Below are 21,070 nucleotides of genomic sequence, written 5' to 3'. Positions count from 1 at the left end.
AAAATGCTATTTTTATTTAGGTAAATACTATATTTAAAACTATGAGTCTGTCAGCAAGGCTTTACAGAATCTATCAGTGCTTTCACACTGCTTTCCCTACATTGTACGTAGCTTCTGACGTCATCACTGGTTCACTGATTATCATAAGCAAATACAGAGCGCAAGCATGCATGCTTGAATGATCAGGGCCAGACATGTTCTCCTGAGACGTAAAAGTATAATGGAATAAAACATGCTAAATGCACAGCACCCACAGAAATGCACTACATACACTTAAGATGTGTTTTGTTTAAATGTATATGTATATATATTCATAGCAGTGCAGCTTTTGTGGCTCTATTTTTGCCCGACGTAATCAGAAAAGTAGCACAACCATAGTAACTGAAGCGCAAACAATGATATGATATTCCCGCTATGAATCCCTGCTTGCTGATACAACCCCGTACTTCCTGTTCTTGTGTTCTTATTAAACCGCGCTGGCTCTCGAAGTGTCTTTGGCAGCATCATTCAGTGTTGGATAACAGAGTGATGCACCTGAGCCCATGCATTCACCCACATCTCTGCTCCTCCGGTGTGACTCCTGGAGACTTCTGCTGCTTCTCTTTTGTTTTTAGAATCCAACAGCAGATATTTTGGGTTTTAGAAAAGCTGTAGACACTTTTGCTTTTGGGAAAACCATAAAGGATAAAACAAGTACAGCTAAATCTTATAGTTTTGTGAGATAAAGACAGATTTGCCTCCACTTTTCTTGCCTGTCCAGTCTACTGATAACTGCTCCAGACAGTTTTGTATTACTTTTTGTTCTGATATTGTAGTTGAGGCACTGACTTATAATGTTAATGCTGTATGTTCAAATGTGTTTTAAGGGTACTTTATTACTTAAGGTTAAATTCAGTAGCAACATGTGTGGAAATGCTTTAGACACCAATATAATGAATGTGAATTATAATATGATGATTGAAAATATCATTGTAATAATACCTTTGTACATCCCAGTGGCATACAGTATATCCTTCACCAGAAAAGTCATACCCGACCTCTGAACCAAGTCATTTGTTGCAGTTTTTTCCAATTATTTTAAAGTGAGAATCTACAGTTTGTCTTTTTAGCATAACAAAAATCCACTTGTTTCTCCCAAAGACTTTTCGCTTTCAGGATTTTGGGGTGATTTTGGTGGTGATGTCCAAAACAAAGCTGTTTCTGTGTCAGGTCAACATGATTTAAAGCGGCCGCTTACAGAAAAGAGCCAGAAATCTAGGTCGAAATCATTGTCCGCATTTTCTCCTTTCACTGTTGTGATGCCGGCTCTGACCCAGTTCAGCCTGTCAGGTTATACTGCACTGCACTCAATGCCTCCAATAAAGCTCTGTCCACGTCACGTCTTCCTGTGGAGGGCTCGGCTGCAGAGAGGAAGACAAATCTTGAGGGAATTGTTTCTGGGCTGCAGTGGAGAGAGCGTCATCATCTATGCAGTGAAAAAAAATTGTCTGCATGGACCGCAGCAATGTGGTCTATCTTACACATGAACTGGCACTGTGGGGAATGATGGCAGAAGGTGTGGATAAGTGTATCTTATACAAAATGAATGTGAATGCACTGCACCAATTGTATGTGCGATAGTCCTTACGCTCTCATTCTATGTTCCAATTGTTCCAGTTTTGGTCATATTTTGTTTGCATGATCATTGAAACAAATGCAAAATCTTCCTTGTGAAAAATCCTACTTTTTTTAAAAGAAAATATACATTTACTATACTATACAACTGTAGTATATTATTATTTGTTGTTTTGTGGCATCAGTAAAACAAACGTGGGTTATGACTAAAGAATCCACAATATCCTCTTTATTAAGCAGGTTGGGTTAAGGGCTTAACAGGCTCAGTTATGTTGGTGTTTGTTTGGGTTGAGTGAAGCGCTGTGAATTGATCTGCACTGGCAATATCAATGTCAAATATGTGCTCTTAAATAAATCATTTTATATGTTGAAGAAAATGAATTGGTTTTGCATGATTTATCATTGCTCAATACATACCAGTCCAGTTATTATTGAAGTGAAGTTATAATTCTCTTCTAAAGATATTGGTCTCGTCAAATAAACAAAGGGTTTTATCCATCTCACAATAGTGATAACCGTGAACCACACAAGAAAAGACCCTTCAGAAGGCTTAGCCATGAAAAATAAAAAATAATAAAACCCCTCAGTAACAGTATTCTACCCTGTCCTTAGACCGTACGTTTTCGGTAGTTCTGGGATAAATACACAAATTGCTTTTATTCTATCTCTCTATTCAGACAAATATCACTCTTAGACAAATTTGAAACATTTGGAACAAAAATGTTCAGTTATGTTCCGTGCAGCATGTGTAATAAACCAGTTTACAGGATTCATAACTGCTATTTTGTGATAACAAACTCCCTATCTGCCACCATCACCTTGTTTACGTAAAGTATGTGACAAGTGTATTGTCTTCTTGTTTATGGTGTGTGGTTGTAGTATCAGTTGTGCTTCTGTGTGTTTCTGTTATGGGAAAGTGGTGCATACACACTGCTGTGTACACCGCGGGTGAGATGAGAGGGCGTTTTGGGAACAATGGAGGCTTATTATCGGGAGTCCCTTGCTCTCCCCTCATTCCCAGAACTCACTGTCCTAGTTGTAACACGATCACTGTGACAACCATTGCGCTGGCTACACTGCTCCAGGTAAACAACACAGAGGAGGGGCTAAGAACGTGGATGCTAAGAAGGTACAGCGGGAAAAGACATGCATGCTGTACAAGGTTGCTCTCTAATCCTCATATTTTATCTAGTTTTCAGTAAAAAACATTATTTATCTGCTGTTTTATGCGATATAATGAGTTGTGCATGACTTCTAGAAAACAAAAAACGTATCGTAAATGTGTATATAATGTATTCATTGAAATTACCCTCGAAATTACCCTGCTGTTAAAATGTGTGTATGAGCTTTTGAAATAAGAGCCGTTTGTGCCTGTTCCCATCAGACCACACCACCACTACTCAGACAACAGAAAACACATAGACAGCCTGCGGGCCAGAATATATCCATAACTTTTTAATGGATTCAAAAGAGCTAGACGTTCTATATCACAAGGACATCGCTCAGATTTTATGTATCATCTGCAATGCCAAATAACAAAATTGTAACATCAACAACACATCAATGTTTTAATGCGTTTGGAAAGAAATATGTACTTTAACTCATTTGGAACAGATAAATGTGCTAAAACCCTCCGACACCCAAATATTTTAGGTCACGCTGGAATTTTTTGCCAGAGCAGGAACATGTGTGAATGAAGCCAGAACTGAATTGATCCTGCAATTTCCTTTGTAAAGACCAAGTCCAATTCCAAGGTCTGATGCAGTGTGTTTGTTTCTTTGGTTATGAGTTTGGTTTCGATGGTTACACTTGGCAGTTAAGTTACATTTTGATTCTGTTCACTTGTCTGTAGTGATAGAATGCAGAGAGCCAATAGCAGGAGTGAGCAACGCTCTGGGACTGAAGAACTATGTGGGAATAGGACTTAATAGTGAAAAGTGCACATTACGACAGTCCTGGAACCAAGCCATTCACAATATCACAATTTAGTGACTCTCAAACGGATAATTCCCCATAAATCCTCTATTTGTCTCATTGAAATCAAATTATTATATTCAATCCAATCCAATCCAATCCAATCCAATCAAAAGATACAGTAAAAGCATGTTGTTTAGGGCAAATTTGTTTTGTTTTTTTAAATGCACTTCTTAAAGATTTTGTGCCTGTAGGCTTTATTGACAGGACAGTGTGAAATGGGGGATGAGAGAGAGAAGGGAGGACATGCAGCAAATGTCCCGCGACCCCGTGGCCCGCTGCACTGGGAGCCTGGCGTGTGCTGTACCATAACCACTATTGTTTTTTTACACATCATTTCAATGTGTTATAACATATATAAATAAACATAAAAAATGTACTAATATACTTATTTTTGCTAAATAGCATCACTATACTTGGGGGACATGGGGTGCATGAGAGAACAAACTAGGCTGTAATTCTAATAAACCTGGACAATATGAGGAGCACGAAGCAGCAGCAGGTGAAGTACGTCACAGCTTTTGCTCCACTGGGGGCTGGGTCGTGACAGGATCTTTTCTTGGTCACGCTGAGCCACAGTTGTTCCGTGATGAAGACGAAGAGGATGAAAATAATGGAGTGTTTATGAAGCGGAGGAAGGAGGGCGAAGAAGTCAGACGTAAAGCGCTGAGTCACTTTTGGGTTTTTATGCTCCGGTGCACACTGTCTCCTTGAAGTCCATCCCAGGGAGAGATGACAATTATAACAAGACAATACAACAGGATTATTCAACATAAGGCCCGGGGGCCAAATTAGGCCCCCCCAAGTGATTTTTTTGGCCCATATTTATATTAACTCAAATTATTGAGTTAATATAGTGTTATTGTTGGTGATATTTTGTGCTGTAATTTTGTTACAGTAGTGTTATGCACCTCTGGCCCAGAGGCCTCCAAAAAATCTGGCCCTCTGGAAAATAAAGTTGAATAGTCACTATATAACATACAATTAATGGGAAAAATAATAATAATGCTATACACGTGCACTGTAGCGTCACCAACTGACATGTTATGAGCAGTATAGTATCTTCTTCAAGGCTGCGTAGATGTTCCATTGAAATTTACATTGAACATTGAACTTGACTGTGACAAAATTGCCAAAAATTTAAATAAATAATGGAAAATTAAACAATAGGAGAATTGCTGAATAGGGTTGCCAAAAAATTATACCCAGACATTCAAAGATATGGATTCTAAAACTAATACCAAACCTAGGTAATTGTAACTTAAAATAAAATACAGTGATGTTACTCACAGGGTCACTGATAGTACTTCTATAGCCACAGCTACAGTGCCCAACCCACTGAACCACTGGCATGTGTAAATGCACACCAAAATCTCATTATTATCTGATTTCTGGACCTTTAAGATGAGCTTCAAGTATTGAACATATTCCTTAGCTGCGAAATAAAGTTTGATATTGTGACGAATAATAATGCTGAATCCAAACTACAGTGACTTGCAATAGTTTCCTTACCCTAGGATCTTTTCCAAATCTTGTGCCGTCGTGACCCCAAACCTGACCACAAAGCGGCACACTATTGTGAAGTGAAAATAAAATAATACAATATATATGATTTCCCAATATAATTAAATAAAACAACTGGAAAGTTCAGCATGCTAAAGTATTCAACCTCCCTGAGACAATACTATGGAACCGCCATTCGCTGCAATTACAGCTACAAGTCTTTTCGGGTATGAACCAGCTTTTCACACCCACAGACTAAATATGTTGCCCGTTCTTCAGCAAATCAGCTCAAGCTCAGTCAGATTTGATGGAAAGTATTTGTGAACAGCAGTTTCTTGATTGGAGTTGATTGGAGCCTCTTGATCAGTGCTCTCCTTGTTTCGCCTGTAGGTTTTAGTGGACGGCCCTGTCTTGGTTGGTTTGTAGTTGTGCCAGACTCTTTCTATTTCCTGATGATGGATTGAAAAACGCTCCGTGAGATGTTCAAAGCTTGGGAAATCTTTTTATAACCCAAACCTGCTTTAAAGCTCTCCACAACCTTCTCCCTGACCTGTCTGGTGTGTTCCTAGGACTTCATGATGATGTTTGCTCCCCAGAATTCTCTTATAACCTTCACAGATCAGCAACATTCACACTGAGATTAGCTATTGAATCATTAGGTCAACGTTCAATCTTTCAGCAATCATCAGGCAACTTCTGACAGAAATTGGTTACACTGTTGGTTTAATACTTTTGCACACTGCACATTTCAGTAAAAAACAAAACAACAAAGTACATAATACAATACAATTTTCCTTTTCCACGTCACAATCGTGTGCCACTTGAGTTGCCCTTTCACAAAACAATGCTCGAACAATTTCTTAAAGTTCTTGCGGTCGTGACAAATGTGGAAATATCCCAGGCGTACGAACACTTTTGCAAGCCACTGTAAAACACCGGATTACTGACTGAGGTGACACAGAAACATCGAGTGCAGGGACTTTACTGACACCCATTTGTTTCGTAAGAGCAGCGTGACTGGTTAGAACAGAAAATCAAATCTTGCCAAATGACTTGCAGTATTTTGTAAACGTATCTGTGCAAGGCTTTGTGTCAATGTGCGTCTAGCGAAACACATTCAACTGTACTTGATAGTGAGCAGCTTACAAATGTGGTAAACATGTAGTGCTGCAGCTGCTTCTGGTAAACTGTACTGATAAAGTCGCGATTGTCTTTCTAATCTTCTATCTTTAACTGTGTGTGCTCCGCAGGTTTCAATGAACTTCCATCCTTTATGTGCTGCTCTACATATAGTGTCTAGTTTGACCTTCTCTTTTCCCACACAAATTAACAACCGTTGAAATCAAAACCAAACGGAAAACGAATCCGTTCTTTTATTCAAACTAGGGCTAGGTGTATATATATGCAATCTGATTTGGGACGGGGGGGGAATACAAAATACTATTACAGGAATTGAATTAAATAAATTCTTGTGTGATTCCATAATTTTTAAGATAAGATAAGATAACCTTTATTTGTCCCACGATGGGGAAATTCCAATGTTGCAACACAGATTAGGTACAGAAGTATAATAATAATAAAGAAATAAAGAAGAATAAGAAAGAACAGATAACTTATAAAACAACTCTTATTAAAAAACACCCTTGTAAAAAAAACTCTTAATTAAAAATAACACTTTTAAGCATCAACTCTCTTTTTTTAAACAGTTTCCTATTTTATCCTCTTTCAAAACAAATAAAAATGGCTTTCAATATTGATTTCATTAACATAAAGAAAACAAGAAAACCACATGCTTTGATGATAAATTGCTTATGCCGGCCCCTAAACTTGCTCTGCGTAGATTTGATGTCCAAAAGCCTCTCAGAGTCTGTAATAAGACGTGTGTATTGACCTTACAGAACAGTAGAGTTTCAGGGCGAATCCTGCTTCTCTTTTGTCAGCAGAAAAAAATCACAGAGAGAGGAATGTGCCGGAGGTAATGTGATCCCAATGAACTCTGGTGTGAAAGTCAGCAGGTTGTGCGTCCACGCTAAACGTTTCCTCCATAATCAAAACAGTCTGTACTTAGTTACAGCCGACGTCATGACATTTGCGTCTCCGTTTCGCAGTAGGTTCTTAGAGGGCCAAACAAACCCGTAATTCTGCCCTTGAAACTCTTTGTTCCCACTAATTCCCAGACTCCTCCCGGGTCTCATGTTTAGACAGAGAGGGAAAGTGCTGTATATGTGAAGATGTCTGAGGTGGAGGGGTGATTGGAGAAGGTAGTTATTTGGACACTGGTCGTTTGCTCCCATGCATTCCTGGGAGCGAGATGAGTGAAGTGGTCGGCGCATACCTGTGGCAAAAGCACACTCTTTAATCATCTTTACACAGGAGATGTGGACTTTTCACTGACAAGCTGCAATAAGGGAATGTGAATGTACAGCCGTTTTCACAGTTTAGCTCTCTGATCTTTCGGTGAAACTCCGCAAGTCTTTGCTTTTCAGAATTTAGTCCCTATTTAAACCAGTCCTCTTCAGTCAGGAATGAATACCTTGAAGCATTGTGTCATTGCAAACCACCTGCTTCTTATTGGCTAACATAATGCCTATGTGCCACTTTAAATGGTGGTAATGACAGTTGTTATTAATGATTGTGGGTAAAGAAATATTTGTGTTTTGACTGGCCACATGCAGCTCATTCCAGCTCTATGACAACGATATGAGGGTAATACATTCTGTACAAAAACACACATTAGATGTAACTGTGTCACACTTCTGAACATACATTGTGAACCGACTAATCATTGGTTCACCATATATGTTCAGAATTAGAGACTTTTACCCTTTAAAAACAAAAAAAACAACTTTATTCCATCCATTGTTCTTTTTATTGGCAATTATTTTATGCATGTAGCAAATGCACATTCACTGTTGAAATGTCAACACAGTTTGTGTGACTGGTACAATACTATATTTATTTTGCAAGCAAAAACTAATTGTGCTCTAAAGGTGCACTGTGTAACAGGTTGAGGGTCTGCCACGTGTCTCCATGGAAATGGCATTGCCATGCTGGAATAGTCCACAGAAACTGCTCTGTCTTGCAGTTATTCAATTGCAGATTTTTGAAGAATATCTTGAAAAACATTCATTCTCATCGTATAACTTGACCTGGTGGCCCAATCTACTTGTCTCCATGGAGATACTGTATATGTTTAATGTTGTTGAACATTCTTAGCAAAGCAATGGCAAGCAGTTGGTGAACCCTCCATAGAAAAGTTACACAGTGCACCTTTAACTTACATTCAAGTCAGGTTAATAAACTAATGCTTCTACATGAAACTGGCTCGATTGAAAATATAGACGTGTCTCTTTTCCCTGGAGATTTGAAGTGAAACCAGTTCAAATAGTTTCACACCTCACTGTCATCTGAGTCACTGTTAATAAATACATGGTTTACGGCAGCTTCAAACTACGAGAGCTCTGAAAGACCTTTTGTGTCGCACACAGAAACGCCTCAACACAAAGAAGAGAGAGGAACGAGTGATCCCTGAGCTGCACTCTCATCTCCACATTTGCATATCGTTTTTTCCAATATGGAAGGACTGATAAAGGAATTTTAATACAATAACCAAATGACATATTTACGAAATGTATCATAAACAAAAAAGAAACAAGAACGTATTATTTTTTCTGCTATATGGGTGCTAGTATGTTTAGGGTAAAGTGGTACAAAAGTAATAGTAGAATTTTTGTTTTTCTTTACTCCCAAGTTCACCTGCATCATGAGGTCAAAGTTCATCAGCGAGTTCCCACAGAATCCAGCACACACGGCATCTACATCTGAGCTGAAGTGTGAGAGAGGAAACCTGAGCACCATGTGACCACTGCACTCCAAACACAACAACATGTCCCGAACAGTTCAAGTATGTCAGATACTCAGACCCAGTTACAGAAACAATAGAGCTTCACCTGCACACTCTCAGTTTCAGTGTTTATTTGAATATTATGTTTTTTTACCAGTTTTACACCAATGTTGTTTTGCTGATTTTTGGTCCTTTTGACTATAGCCATTTCTTTTTGATCAGTCAGAAAAGGAAACTAACAGATATTATTCTCTCACAAACTGGAAGGTGATCTCATCTCCGACCAGTGCAGACTCGGGGAAAGCAACTTGGGCAAGGCACACTACCCACCTTAATACTCCATGTAAATAATACTTTTTACCTTCCATATATTGTATTGACTTCACTTTCATTCCACACATTTTATTTTACATGCCCTTCTTTTATCTATAGGCATATTCTATACTTTTTACTATTATTATTATTATTATTATACATTGTTTTATGTTCCACCTTGACGCCAAAGCAAGTTTCTATTTTGTGAATTGTTCACTGACAATGGCATTAAAACTGATTCTGATTCTGATGAATGTGTTTTGTGAATGGCAAAGGGACTGATGGCACAGATTTGCAGCCCTGCTTCTGCCAGTCTGCCACTGGCAGCTGTGGCTTCCTGTGGTATAAGTATATACAGTGAACAATGCACAGAATTGTTAAAATTGGAGTAATAAGACTTTTCTGTTGCAACTGGATACATTTTGTATTTTCCAACAAACCTGGAAGCAACGGTCGAAAGCAACACTCTGATTGGCTGGGCTTAGGCAGACCAGGACGCCCTTGTGGTGAAATGAAACCCTAGTTTCATTTCAAACCCTGGTTTCATTTCACTACGTGAAAAAAGTTGTCAATGGGCCAAAAGGTTTATGAGAACTGGGAAGTAGTTTGACAGATTTTGATACTTACTTCTGTTTGTTGTGTGAAAAACAGGAACCACAGCTTTTAGCGCCTTTGAGTGTCTGGAAAAGACCAATCCATTATTATTAAATATTTTTATTTCCAAATTTCTATATTGTAACAGTTGTTCAAATGTACTATTATAGCAGAGCGCTTCTTCAAATGAAATTAACTGAGATATTAATTTTTAGAGCAGTGAAAACTATTTGTAAAATTATACTTTTGGTGTTGCATTAGCTGGTGATTTGGATCTAAAAATGAAATCAGATGTTACTCCTTGACTATGATATTTTAGTTTATTGTGGGCATTACAATTGTGCATTTGAGGGATAAGACATTGCCTTGGCACATCTTCATCATGTTGACAACCTTTTCTTGAATCTTGTTTGATGTGATGCCATATTTTTCCTAATAGTCACTTTTGTTGTTTTGAATGGACAAAAGCCAGAGGGCACTCCGCTCATGAGGTCAACTTCTACTTTGATCATATTACAACCTGATTATCTTGTTATTGTTCCAAATACACACTCTAACTTTTCCAATAGCCTCTAATCTTCCCTCACCTTTCTCTCACTTGCTTTTGTTTCCAGTGCCTTCCAATAACTGCTCGATCCCCCCCTCTCTCCATCTTCTCTCTAAAACGATGGAATTAATTGTTCGGACTCGGCACAGCTGCGGTCACCTGAGTTCACCTGCTCTGAGCCTGTGTTGATGTTGTGTGGGTGCTTAGCAACAAAGTGTCAGCCTGATGCCTTGAGACCTTTACTATGAGTATTTAAAGTGCCAGTACACAGTGTTTATTCCCCCTTGGTGATAACATTATATGTCCACAATCCGACTATCACAGTAGATGTTTGTCTTGGACTTTTATCCAAATCTAAATAACTGCAACACAACATTAATTAAATCAAATATTGACATAAGTAGAATATTTCAAAGTTACCGCTGCACGTGTTGAAAGTGTGAAAAGCAGAAACAGTGTGTGGTGTGGTTCCAGATCAATGAGTTTCTTTACGCTGATGCTGACGACAGTGGGTCCCCCATGGTCAGTCGGCCCAGGTACTGCTCCTGTGTCTAATGAAGCAGGACATCCCAGAGGAGGCGCTGTGCTCTGGGCAACAGGGTGGCCTCCTGGGTCAGAAACCAGGTGTCCCATGACTCCCACAGCAACAAACAGACACAAAACACAGCACTTACTGGTACAACATCAAGGTCAAAATGTGTCTGAGAAATAAGCAATTCCGGATAATTCAAACAATATTATGCACTAATCATTATGCAACAATGGATATGGGAAGACTCCAAATGGAAGCAAAGTAGATCCTGTTTTGTTGCCTGGCATTGCATTCCTAATCACTTAGTATACAAAGAACTTGAAGGATTGCACTGCCAGGCAACCTGTTTTATACCAAACCAATCTGACTTTGAGACAATAACCTGCAAAGGGCTCCGAGCTTGTCTCACTGCCCGGCTCATTCCTTCTTTGGTGGTGGTCTGTTGGTAAGATTAGGTCATGGTTTGTTTGGATTTGGTTTTAGCTGGTGAAGAGTTCCAGATCTTTACAGAAAAGATTGCACTATATTTGTTTTGGCAACGTTGCTGTTCTGTTTTTGAGTGGGAGGTTAGGTGTGTATAAGAAACACACATTCACAACCAACTTGAACATATGCATGCACAAACATACACTAATACTACATAGTAAGGTCACATGACTGTAGTGTGAGTATCACTAGTATCACTATATCTATGTCTTGGTGCTATGGCTCTAGCCTGTGCCACCCACCCCCCATCTGTGTCCATGGTCCCCCAGTCCATCTGGCTCTTCCTCTGCGTCTGGCAACTTGTCACCTAAAATATCTGCTAATTACACTCTCGTTTTGCTGTAGAATGTAGGAGGGAGGGGGACAAAGACATGACCTTAAGCTGAATTTAAGAGGCCGAACAAACGAGGAACAAGGAACAACAATGAACACTGTTAATACTCCCTGAGACAGTGATGAAATAAAGGTTTTATAAGGTAACGCTGATTTGCATGGATTTGTTTAAGGTGGGACACTAGCGAATGGTGACGTTACAGTCATTCTCTGGCCGTGAATACAGCAACATTGCACTTTTTTATAATAAATACAAGTAAATACTGCACTAAAAGCCTATGGACATAACTGTAACTCTACCTCTTCCCTAACTCTAACACCTAATCCAATTTCTTTCAGACTGGTTAAGTAAAACATTGCAAAATCTGCGAAAATAAGATGTTCCGTGTGTTCTTTCCATTTGTATTGATGCCCAAAACTTCATACGAACCGTTCCAGATTTTGTCCATCCTGCTGCCTGCTGCTGCTGAGTCTAGCGCCACAAATGCCACTTTCACAGATCTACAGAACAATGCAAGCTGTTACTTAAGGAACAGCATGGACCTAAAGAGTTAGACTGACATTTAGAAGCACACTTTGCTGGAATATTAACTTTCTCAGACAAGCGCAATTAGACTAATTGTCATTCGACCCAAAACATTTGCATAGTGGCAGCAGTGAGCGTTTGCCGAGGTTCAAGAAAGTCTTTGGCTACGCTGATACTTGCACACACACACACACACACACACACAAAACACCATATCGAATTGGGATTAAAGCAGAACTATAACATGGATCGAAACCAGGACTAGATCATGGCGTAAACTGGGCTCAAACCAGGAATAAACCGTGTGCGTGCGTGTGTGTGCGTGTGTGTGTGTGTGTGTGTGTGTGTGTGTGTATGTATGTGTGTGTGTGTGTGTGTGTGTGTGTGTATGTGTGTGCGTGTGTGTGTGTGTGTGTGTGTGCGTGTGTGTGTGTGTATGTATGTGTGTGTGTGTGTGTGTGTGTGTGTGTGTGTATGTGTGTGCGTGTGTGTGTGTGTGTATGTGTGTGCGTGTGTGTGTGTGTGTGTGCGTGTGTGTGTGTGTGTCCTCTTTCTGCCAGTCCTACGAACATAGTAACATACTAACATTTAGTCCTCGATGTCATTCGACCGTTTGGATGTCTCCGGAGTAAAGCGAATTGGAGGTTGTTGTATCCAATTCTGATCCCTCCAGAACAATCATTGTGCTCTTGGGCAAGATGTTTTCATGTACCACTGTTGGTTGGACACGAGACCTTAAGTGAAGATTGGATGGAAGTTTCTTACCACTAACCGTTGTGTTGAAGGAATTATGATGAAGAATTCTCTCAGATTTGAGATACTTTGAGCACACAGATTCTTCACATTTACACTCAAAAATGCAGAGGAATCTTGTCTAGTAGAGTTTAGTGGCATTAAGTGTCATTGATGGATGATATTAACCAGCCATTGTGATCAGGCTTTGAACCCTCTAAGACAACAGTGTGGCATCTGCCCTGTACATTTAATGAGGATTACACAGTAGGAGCGGATCACACCCCCTATAGTCCTATAGTCTGAGCAGAAGGCCCATGATGAAGACAAGTTACTGAGTTATTTGCATGTCAAAAGCACAGAGACACTGAGACAATGGGACATTAGCATGCATCCTTCTCTTCACCACAGATGCAAATGAGATGAGTTTGACAAATCATTTAAAAGAGAGTTTTTTTAATACGCAAAAAAGGCAAGAAGTCAACTTTTCACTTTCATTAATGGTATTGGTAGTGCCACATGCTCTAATGATGGAATTTACAGTGCTAAGGCGACTTAACAAGCAGGTAATTTTATTGGAAGGCCTATTTTACATATTCTTGCTGTCTAACAAAGTGTTATTTACGCTGATTGCTCCTTTGAGGTCGCAAGCAGCTCGTGCAATGTGTCGAGATGATTTTGAAGACGTAAACAATAAAAACTACACTGCTTTTCCTGTGCGTATAAATCAATGTCTTCTTTCTTGAATAAATGCAGGGAAAGATTTAAGGGCCTGCTGTCTTATTGAGTACTCAAGTGCCCATATGTCTCCACTTGTACATGGAGTCAGGCAGCAAGGCTTAATTAAGCATGTGCAAGTGTCTCACCAAGATGTCATCTGTGCATTTTTTTATTCACAGATAAAAACATTTGAAGCATGAAACTCATTTTGGTGAGGCTCAAAGGAAAGAACGAATCGTAAACTTAGTCAAATGGTGTATGTGTTGGCAAAAATATAGCGGGATGTTACAAAATATGTGGATGGGGAATAAAACTGACACTGCTAATTGAAAATATCACTCTCATTACTGACTGGATTCTCTGGGGGTGATGGAAGTTGCCTTTGGTCTTTTATCTGATTGAAATGGAATTGGGCCACCCAGTTATGGCCTTTACCCACCACATATCAGCTTACCCAATATGTTTGATTTTTTGTTGACGGTCTAGACATGTGAATGGGCTTACATAATACCACATGATGTAAACACATTACACAGCATGTGATATCACTTTCACACACTCTCATTTTCACTGTGTACTTCAACACTAGAGGAAGGGTGAGCGAAGCACCTGGTTTTATCCAACAGTCTCCCATCCAAGGCCAAACGCTGCGTCGCTTACGAGATCAGGCGAAAGCTGGCATTCTCAAGGTGGTGCGGCCATAATGTGTAACACCAGCCGTCTGATCAATGACATTACAGTCTTCCTGAAGATGTGAGACAGGCTTCTACTCTGACAATGTTCAAATCTAAGCTAAAAACAGTTTTGTTTAGCTGTGCATGTGACTGAAAGGATTTTTCTTTACACTCTTCTCTTTTATTTCTTAAACTGTTTTGTGATTTCTGTAATTTTTTTTGTAATTCTAACACATTTTTCCTGTCGTGTGAAGCACTTTGAATTGTGTATGAAATGTGCTCTACAAATAAACTTGCCTTACATTGTTCAACTTCCATGTACAATGACAAATACAGAATTGAGGGGTGGGCAAGGACCGATCTAACTCCGTGAGAGCTTTATTGTTTTTGAACAAAATAGAAGTCCACAAACATTGAACCTGATCGTTATGTGTTGGGGATTGGATTCACAAACTTGTAATATTAATCTTATCTCTTAAAGACATTGAACTTTGTGCCAGTTTTTGCTTCACGTGGATATAGGCCCAGTAAATACAGAGATATGAATCAGGTTAACAAATCTTTAGTTTTGAGCAGTCTAGACTAATTAACTAATTTAACGGTTTCAGATGACATCACGTCATTATGATATTTAATACAGAGGGGGGGCAGCTATAATACAAAAACACCAGTCACTAATAGAAATCATCAATCAATCATTCATTTATGAATTTACCTTATAGATATTTCACGTCAAAGAGGGGATTCAGGCTCCTGTTCCCCATTTAAGATCATCACGTTCTAGAACATGAACACAACCTGTTGGAGTATACGTGTTCATTCATCTGTTGTTTTCGTATACCCTTGTGTTAGTGAACAAAATGAAATTATTGTAGGCTTATTTTCACTCTTCATCCATCATAGGAAATCCACGCACTGGCTCCTTAAAGACCACCGCATGTCACTGCTCTCTACTGGGACCCTCTCACACATCACACACGGCGAATCACGAACCATAACCTCTTCATCCACTCCTGCCATTGTAGAAGTGGGCCGAGCTGGGGGCGTAACATGGAAATCCAATTAGAGCCGCTCCACTCTACTACTGTATATGCGGAGCGCCCCTTCCTCTCCCCTCGTCATCTGTTTTTGATTAGTACTGAGGTTTCTGCAGCCTGTCAGAGCGGGAGCGGTGCTGTTTCTCCTCACCCATGCAGATGGTCTAGTCACATTGATATATAGTTATGACTGGAGACAGTGTATGGATTGCAGTCATTTAGCTGCAGTAGCGGAGGACAAGTATATATTTGCATTGGCCAGACCCCAAGGGAGCGCTGGAGAAGAAAGCAAGGGTTCTGTTACTATACAAGTGTTATGTAATATTGTTCATGTTACACTTAAGCAATAAGACAAATACACAAATGCCATATTGTGTCTCACCAATTGGAAAACCTTTATCAGAGACTGGAGAGTGTCTTCATTAACTGATTGTCTTTTCCTCTGCGTTTTTTTAATGTATGGTTATTCCTATATGCAAGCAAATGAACACCTGGACTAAGATGTAAACTATAAAGTAGCCTAAAGTCAGACACGAATAGAGCGTTTGTCAGATAAAATCTTTGTGTGTGTGTTTTGAATCAAGTTAAAGAGACAAGACAAGCATGGGTGTATTTCTGTACATAAAAATGGGAGTTTAATTGAAATTCTTGTATCAAAAAATAGCAATATCCATCCTTCAGAGCCACAAGTCCCACAGCAAAACAGAAAGATGGTGTTGAGTTTGAGGCTGTGACAACTTTGAAAGCACTTTTTTTTTTCTTTGCTTTCACATAAATCATTTGGACATAACATAAATTAGATGGATTTTCAGATACTTTTGACATAACAACAGACGTATTTATTTAAAGACTCTAAATAACATTCATTGCTCTCTCAAATTTAAGTAAACTGTTTTATTCTGTTCAACATCAACAACTTGCTTCAGTGCATCCTCCACATCTCAAAAAATGTTGAATGTAAAAATAAGTTAGGAATGAAAATAAAAGGCCAAGTAGGATATGCCAAAATTTTAAGGGGGGTTTTAAGCAAAGACAATAAATAAATAAATAGCCACAAGAGTGTGGAATGTCTACATTTTTAACGAATAAATTAAAATGCAAAGTGGGAGAAAAATGTACACACAAAAATAAAAACAAGCTGTACAATATTTTTGAGTCCATGAATATTGCATTGATTGTGCATTTCTCACTTCCCCCAAAACCTGAGGGAGGTCAGGGGGCGGGGGGCATGTAGTGTTGTAGTAGCAGTGATATGGCGGTATAGGCTTTAAGAGAATAGTCAAAGTCAAGTCAGAGAAGGAGAGAGGAGGGGGACAGAGGGGTCCTTTTGTGAGGATTGACATTTTGGAGACATTCAGAAATGACAGGATCCAGTTTCCAAAACACCTGTTTAGGCTTGAGTGAGTGAGCAGCAGTTTAAAAGAGTGTATTTCAAGTATTTCTTTGTAGCACGGCCCCCACTACCATCTCCTTCATTTCGCCTGTCTTTTAAGCCTCTTGAGTTACAGGTTGGTTGTACAATGATGGTCAAGTAGGCTCGCCATCACCGTGCAACACAACTTCACTGCCAGGCCCTGGACAATCCACAATAAGATAGACTTGTTGATACGTGGAAAGCCCCCCGAAAAGCAGCGTTCTAAAAAAAGGCACTCCAAAATCAAAATGAACACATTTAAATAATAATAAAAGGTTTTTTTCAGAGCTCTATGAGAGCAGTCATGTCTGGTAGGAGGGCCTTGCCAGCTGCATATACCAGCCTAGTAACAAAACAAATATAGTTATTAAAAAGAAGAAATAAATATTGCTGGTAAGACCACCCAAACAGTTTTAATGTTCCCCTTTAAGGAAACATGTAAAAGTAAAAGAAGATAATAAGAAAAAGTAATAAATTAGAAATTCCCTACAAAAGAGGAAACTTAAAGTACATTTTTCTCAGCCTGCAGTGGACCGGACAGTCTATTTTCAATGTCCATTTTGAATTCACAGAGTCCAGAGTTTTGGGGTCCACCCTCAGAGGCTCTCCTTGCTCGAGCTTGTGCTTGACGAAGAGTCTGTGTCAATGGTGCGTAGCCGGATTTCCCCACTGTTCACACTGGGCTCCTCTGGTGATTTGGGGGAGGACTCCACCACTGTAGTTCTCATCCAGGGGTGGTCACAGATCTGCTCCAGTGTGGGCCGGTCCGACGGGCGCAGAGCCAGGCACCACTTGATGAGCTGCTGGCATTCTAAACAAGTGAAAAAACACTATTAGTCCTCTTGAAGACCGAGCAAGCCATTTTGAATGTAACTATTCTGAGAGTTGTTCTGTTTACATAGACTAGAGAGCAACCGAGGCTCTAAAATGTAATATCATTAGTCATAGAGTGTTATGACGAGAACAGCGAGCTATGCTAGAGTGACTCACGGCGAGTGGATTTACAATATGCTACTGTGTAGGTGGCACAGGCAGCCAGTGGAAAGACTACACATGGTTTTCAGTGAGCTGTTACACAGAGTGTGTCCAGGGAGATCTAAACTGTTTATAAAGTAGGATTTGACTAGCCTTGTTCAAAGTCAAGTGGTTGTGGTTGCAATAAATAAAATTAATCATCTTTAATAAAGTACTAATAGACAATAGTCACGTATAACGCATTTTACAATCTAAGTGTGTATAGATTCTTATCATTATAATTAAACAAGAACAGCTTGGTAGGAGCGTGTCTATGCAGAATGTGAGTTGTTCCGGTTGCAGAAGCTAGAGGGCGATAGAGCCTACACATTTCTAAGTTGCTAGGAGTGACATTTACCTGCAGAAACCCTCCTCCTGAAGTACAGCCTGCCCTTGAGGATTTCCTCATCTTGCTCGAACGGGATATCTCCGCACACCATGTCGTAAAGGAGCACGCCTAGTGACCACACAGTCGCAGACCGCCCGTGGTACCTGTGGAAGCGGATCCATTCGGGTGGACTGTAGACTCTGGTACCTGTAAAACAGAGAGGGACGGTTCATTAGTGAGGCCCGGCGGGAAGTGAAGCAGAGATGTGCATGAGTGACTATGTGGGTGTCGAGTTACTGGAACTGAGCGGTGGCAGGATTTGGTGCTGAACGCAGAGGTTTAGGCTTCGCAGTGAAAAAAAGACCAAAATAAATGTCTGTGTTTAAAAAGGCTGAGTCATGGCTGAAATGCTTTCCATCTTCTAGTTGGCCACAGTACACAAACTAGCTGACCTGCTCCATCTCCTCCTCCTCCTCCTCCTCCTCCTCCTCCTCCTCCTCCTCCTCCTCTCCTCTCCTCTCCTCTCTCTGCTCTGCTCTGCTCTGCTCGGAAAGGAAATAGGGAACTTGGATACCAAACAAAAAAAGTGCAACGAGAGCCCATCACGTGAACCAACGACTCAGGTTTCACAACAAACAGCTGTTACGTGGCACTGACCGAACAGAACTAACACACGATTTCCCGACACAACGTTACAAAAAAAGAGAGGAAGTACAGTCAGTGCGTCGAGACAAACATGACTCACAGATACAAAAAAAAACACCAAAAAATAGTAAGATCCTATTGATAACGTCCTATGTTTGCAATCATAACATACGCAGTTGTCTCCCCCCCATTAAAGAAAAAACATCACCAGGACGTGTTACTGGCGTAAACGGCGAGGAAACCCTCTACCAAAAACAGACACTGCGTCACAGCCCCGTGAACGCCTCCCATGGCCGAATATAGCACGGGAGCATCAAGGGCAAAACGCGGCTCTGCCAAACAGCCACACGGCGGCCTATCCCGCTCGAATGCAAACACTAATCACACCACAAACGCCCTTCTTCTCCTTCCCCCCCGGCCTCGAATCACCAAATCGTGCAAACGGACGCGGCCCCTTACCGTCGAAATCCGTGTAGACCGTGTCCTTGAGAATCGCCCCCGAGCCAAAGTCAATAAGCTTGAGCTCCCCGGTGCGCAGGTCCACGAGGAGGTTCTCGTCCTTGATGTCCCGGTGCACCACGCCGCAGCCGTAGCAGTGTCTGACCGCGTCCAGCACCTGGCGGAAAAAGCCCCGCGCCGTGTCCTCGTCCAGCGCGCCCTTCTCCGTGATAAAGTCAAAGAGGTCCTTGACGAGCTCCGGCCTCTCCATGACGATGAGCCAGCCGTCCGGACGCTCGTAATAGTCCAGCAGCTTGATGACCCCGCGAAACGACGAGCTGACCTTCTTGAGCAGCAGGATCTCCAACGGCACCATATTTCCGTTCTGATCAACAACAAAAAAAAAATCAAAAAGGAAAAGACAATTCGTAAAAAAAATCATCATTTAAGACGCGCTCGCGGGCGTGTTTACATCGGGCTCGCGCGCTGGTTCGCATCCCCCACACACGTTAACGCGGGTGGGGGGGACCAAAACAAACCACGCACACAACACGGGAAGAAGAATACTTACAATTGTGCCCCACTCGGTCACTCGCTCCTTCGCGACGTGTTTCACAGCGACCTAAAAGGAAACAAAACATTCAAGTTTAGTGGAAAAAAGCGCGACCTACGCAGCGGAAATGCGCGTTATCACATGCGTAACAGAGATGGGGGAAAAAAGGGCGAGCGCTTTGATGGCGGCACATGGACGGTCGTAAATACACGGGCCACTTACCGGCGCGCCGTCAGAGATCCGGCTCCCGGCGTACACGGTGCCGAAGCCCCCGCTGCCCAGCACGGAGCCCACTTGGTAGACCTTCTCGAACGGCTCCTTCTCAGCTTTCACTGCGAACAGAAACGGGGCCAGTTTGGGCGGTTAGTAAATGCGCTTACGAGTCGTCGTCTTCCCGCAATAGCCTGCTAAGCGCGCGCGCCGGCCGGGGTCAGGTTGAGTAACGTTTGCGCCACTCGGCTTTACGACACTAGAGATCTAAATTAGCCGAGGGAAAAAAAAAAAACGTAACCCCCCATTACGAGAACTAAAAAACATGAAAAGTTAAAAAAAATGAGTGAAATTCCGCGCCGTGGACCTACCGGGCTGGAGCTGTATCTTCACGGGGAGGTGGTCCATGTTCGTCGGGTTGCAAATGTGCGAAAAAGAGCCAAACTTTGACAGCAACATATTCGAAAGGAAAAGCCGGTGAAATCAAATCCTATCCCGTCAGATGACAGTATTCAAGCCCCAAAAACAAAACAAAAAGAAAATAAATAAAAGATATCCAGTCGTAGTTTGATGCGTGGATGCGGGGGCGCGTCTTCAGTGGAGGCTTGTTATATATCCAGTCCAACAGTGCGGCAACTCCCGCCGCACCGCCCCGTCAGACGAGGGTCACGACCGCAAAGTTGAACGACATTTCTTGACAAAAAAACGATATGAAAGAAGCGTCTTCCGTGTCTCGACCCGCGTGTCTCGGATGAAAACAGTCCCGACAAGAGAGTGGAAAAAGAGCGAGCAAAGAGAGGTGCGCGCACAGCAGCAGATCAGGAGGTAAACTGCGCACAGAGACGCTCCGCACTGCGCTGATATCTCCAAGAGTCGCCGCTGTGTCTGAGCTTTGGCGCGGTCTCCACACGGCAATATTTTGACGTGGAGCATGAGACACGTATCCCTCCGCCACCAATACAAACTCGACACTTTATCCCGCGCGGACACCACACGGAGTCAAACCCGTCATTCGTGCGTGTGCGTTTGAACGAGCG

At 41.3% G+C, this 21,070-nt stretch overlaps 1 protein-coding gene across 1 annotated transcript; it reads right to left on the bottom strand.

Annotated features, from left to right (window-relative positions):
* Positions 1 to 16,039: 16,039 nt before the first annotated feature.
* Positions 16,040 to 20,753, bottom strand: pim3 (Pim-3 proto-oncogene, serine/threonine kinase). The gene is made up of 6 exons (XM_072455031.1): positions 20,405 to 20,753; positions 20,046 to 20,155; positions 19,842 to 19,892; positions 19,292 to 19,655; positions 18,218 to 18,394; positions 16,040 to 17,656 (listed from the first exon to the last, which is right to left on the bottom strand). The coding sequence occupies exons 1-6, from the start codon at positions 20,490 to 20,492 to the stop codon at positions 17,442 to 17,444; spliced, it is 1,005 nt and encodes a 334-aa protein (XP_072311132.1). The 5' UTR covers positions 20,493 to 20,753; the 3' UTR covers positions 16,040 to 17,441.
* Positions 20,754 to 21,070: the final 317 nt, after the last annotated feature.

This window comes from Eucyclogobius newberryi, unplaced genomic scaffold, assembly GCF_026437365.1.
Source record: "Eucyclogobius newberryi isolate DKJ021-1_F unplaced genomic scaffold, fEucNew1.0.hap1 SCAF_2, whole genome shotgun sequence".
Lineage (NCBI taxonomy): Eukaryota > Metazoa > Chordata > Actinopteri > Gobiiformes > Gobiidae > Eucyclogobius > Eucyclogobius newberryi.
This window is presented reverse-complemented; position numbering and strand designations above follow the sequence as displayed.

Bases quoted from the DNA above. Each gene is read 5' to 3' on its own strand.
- pim3 (XM_072455031.1), bottom strand. From the start codon at position 20,492: ATGTTGCTGTCAAAGTTTGGCTCTTTTTCGCACATTTGCAACCCGACG. The intron at 19,656-19,841 runs GTAAGTATTCTT...GTTGTTGATCAG, and splicing joins TGACCGAGTGGGGCACAATT to AACGGAAATATGGTGCCGTT. The intron at 18,395-19,291 runs GTAAGGGGCCGC...TCTGTTTTACAG, and splicing joins GGTCTACACGGATTTCGACG to GTACCAGAGTCTACAGTCCA.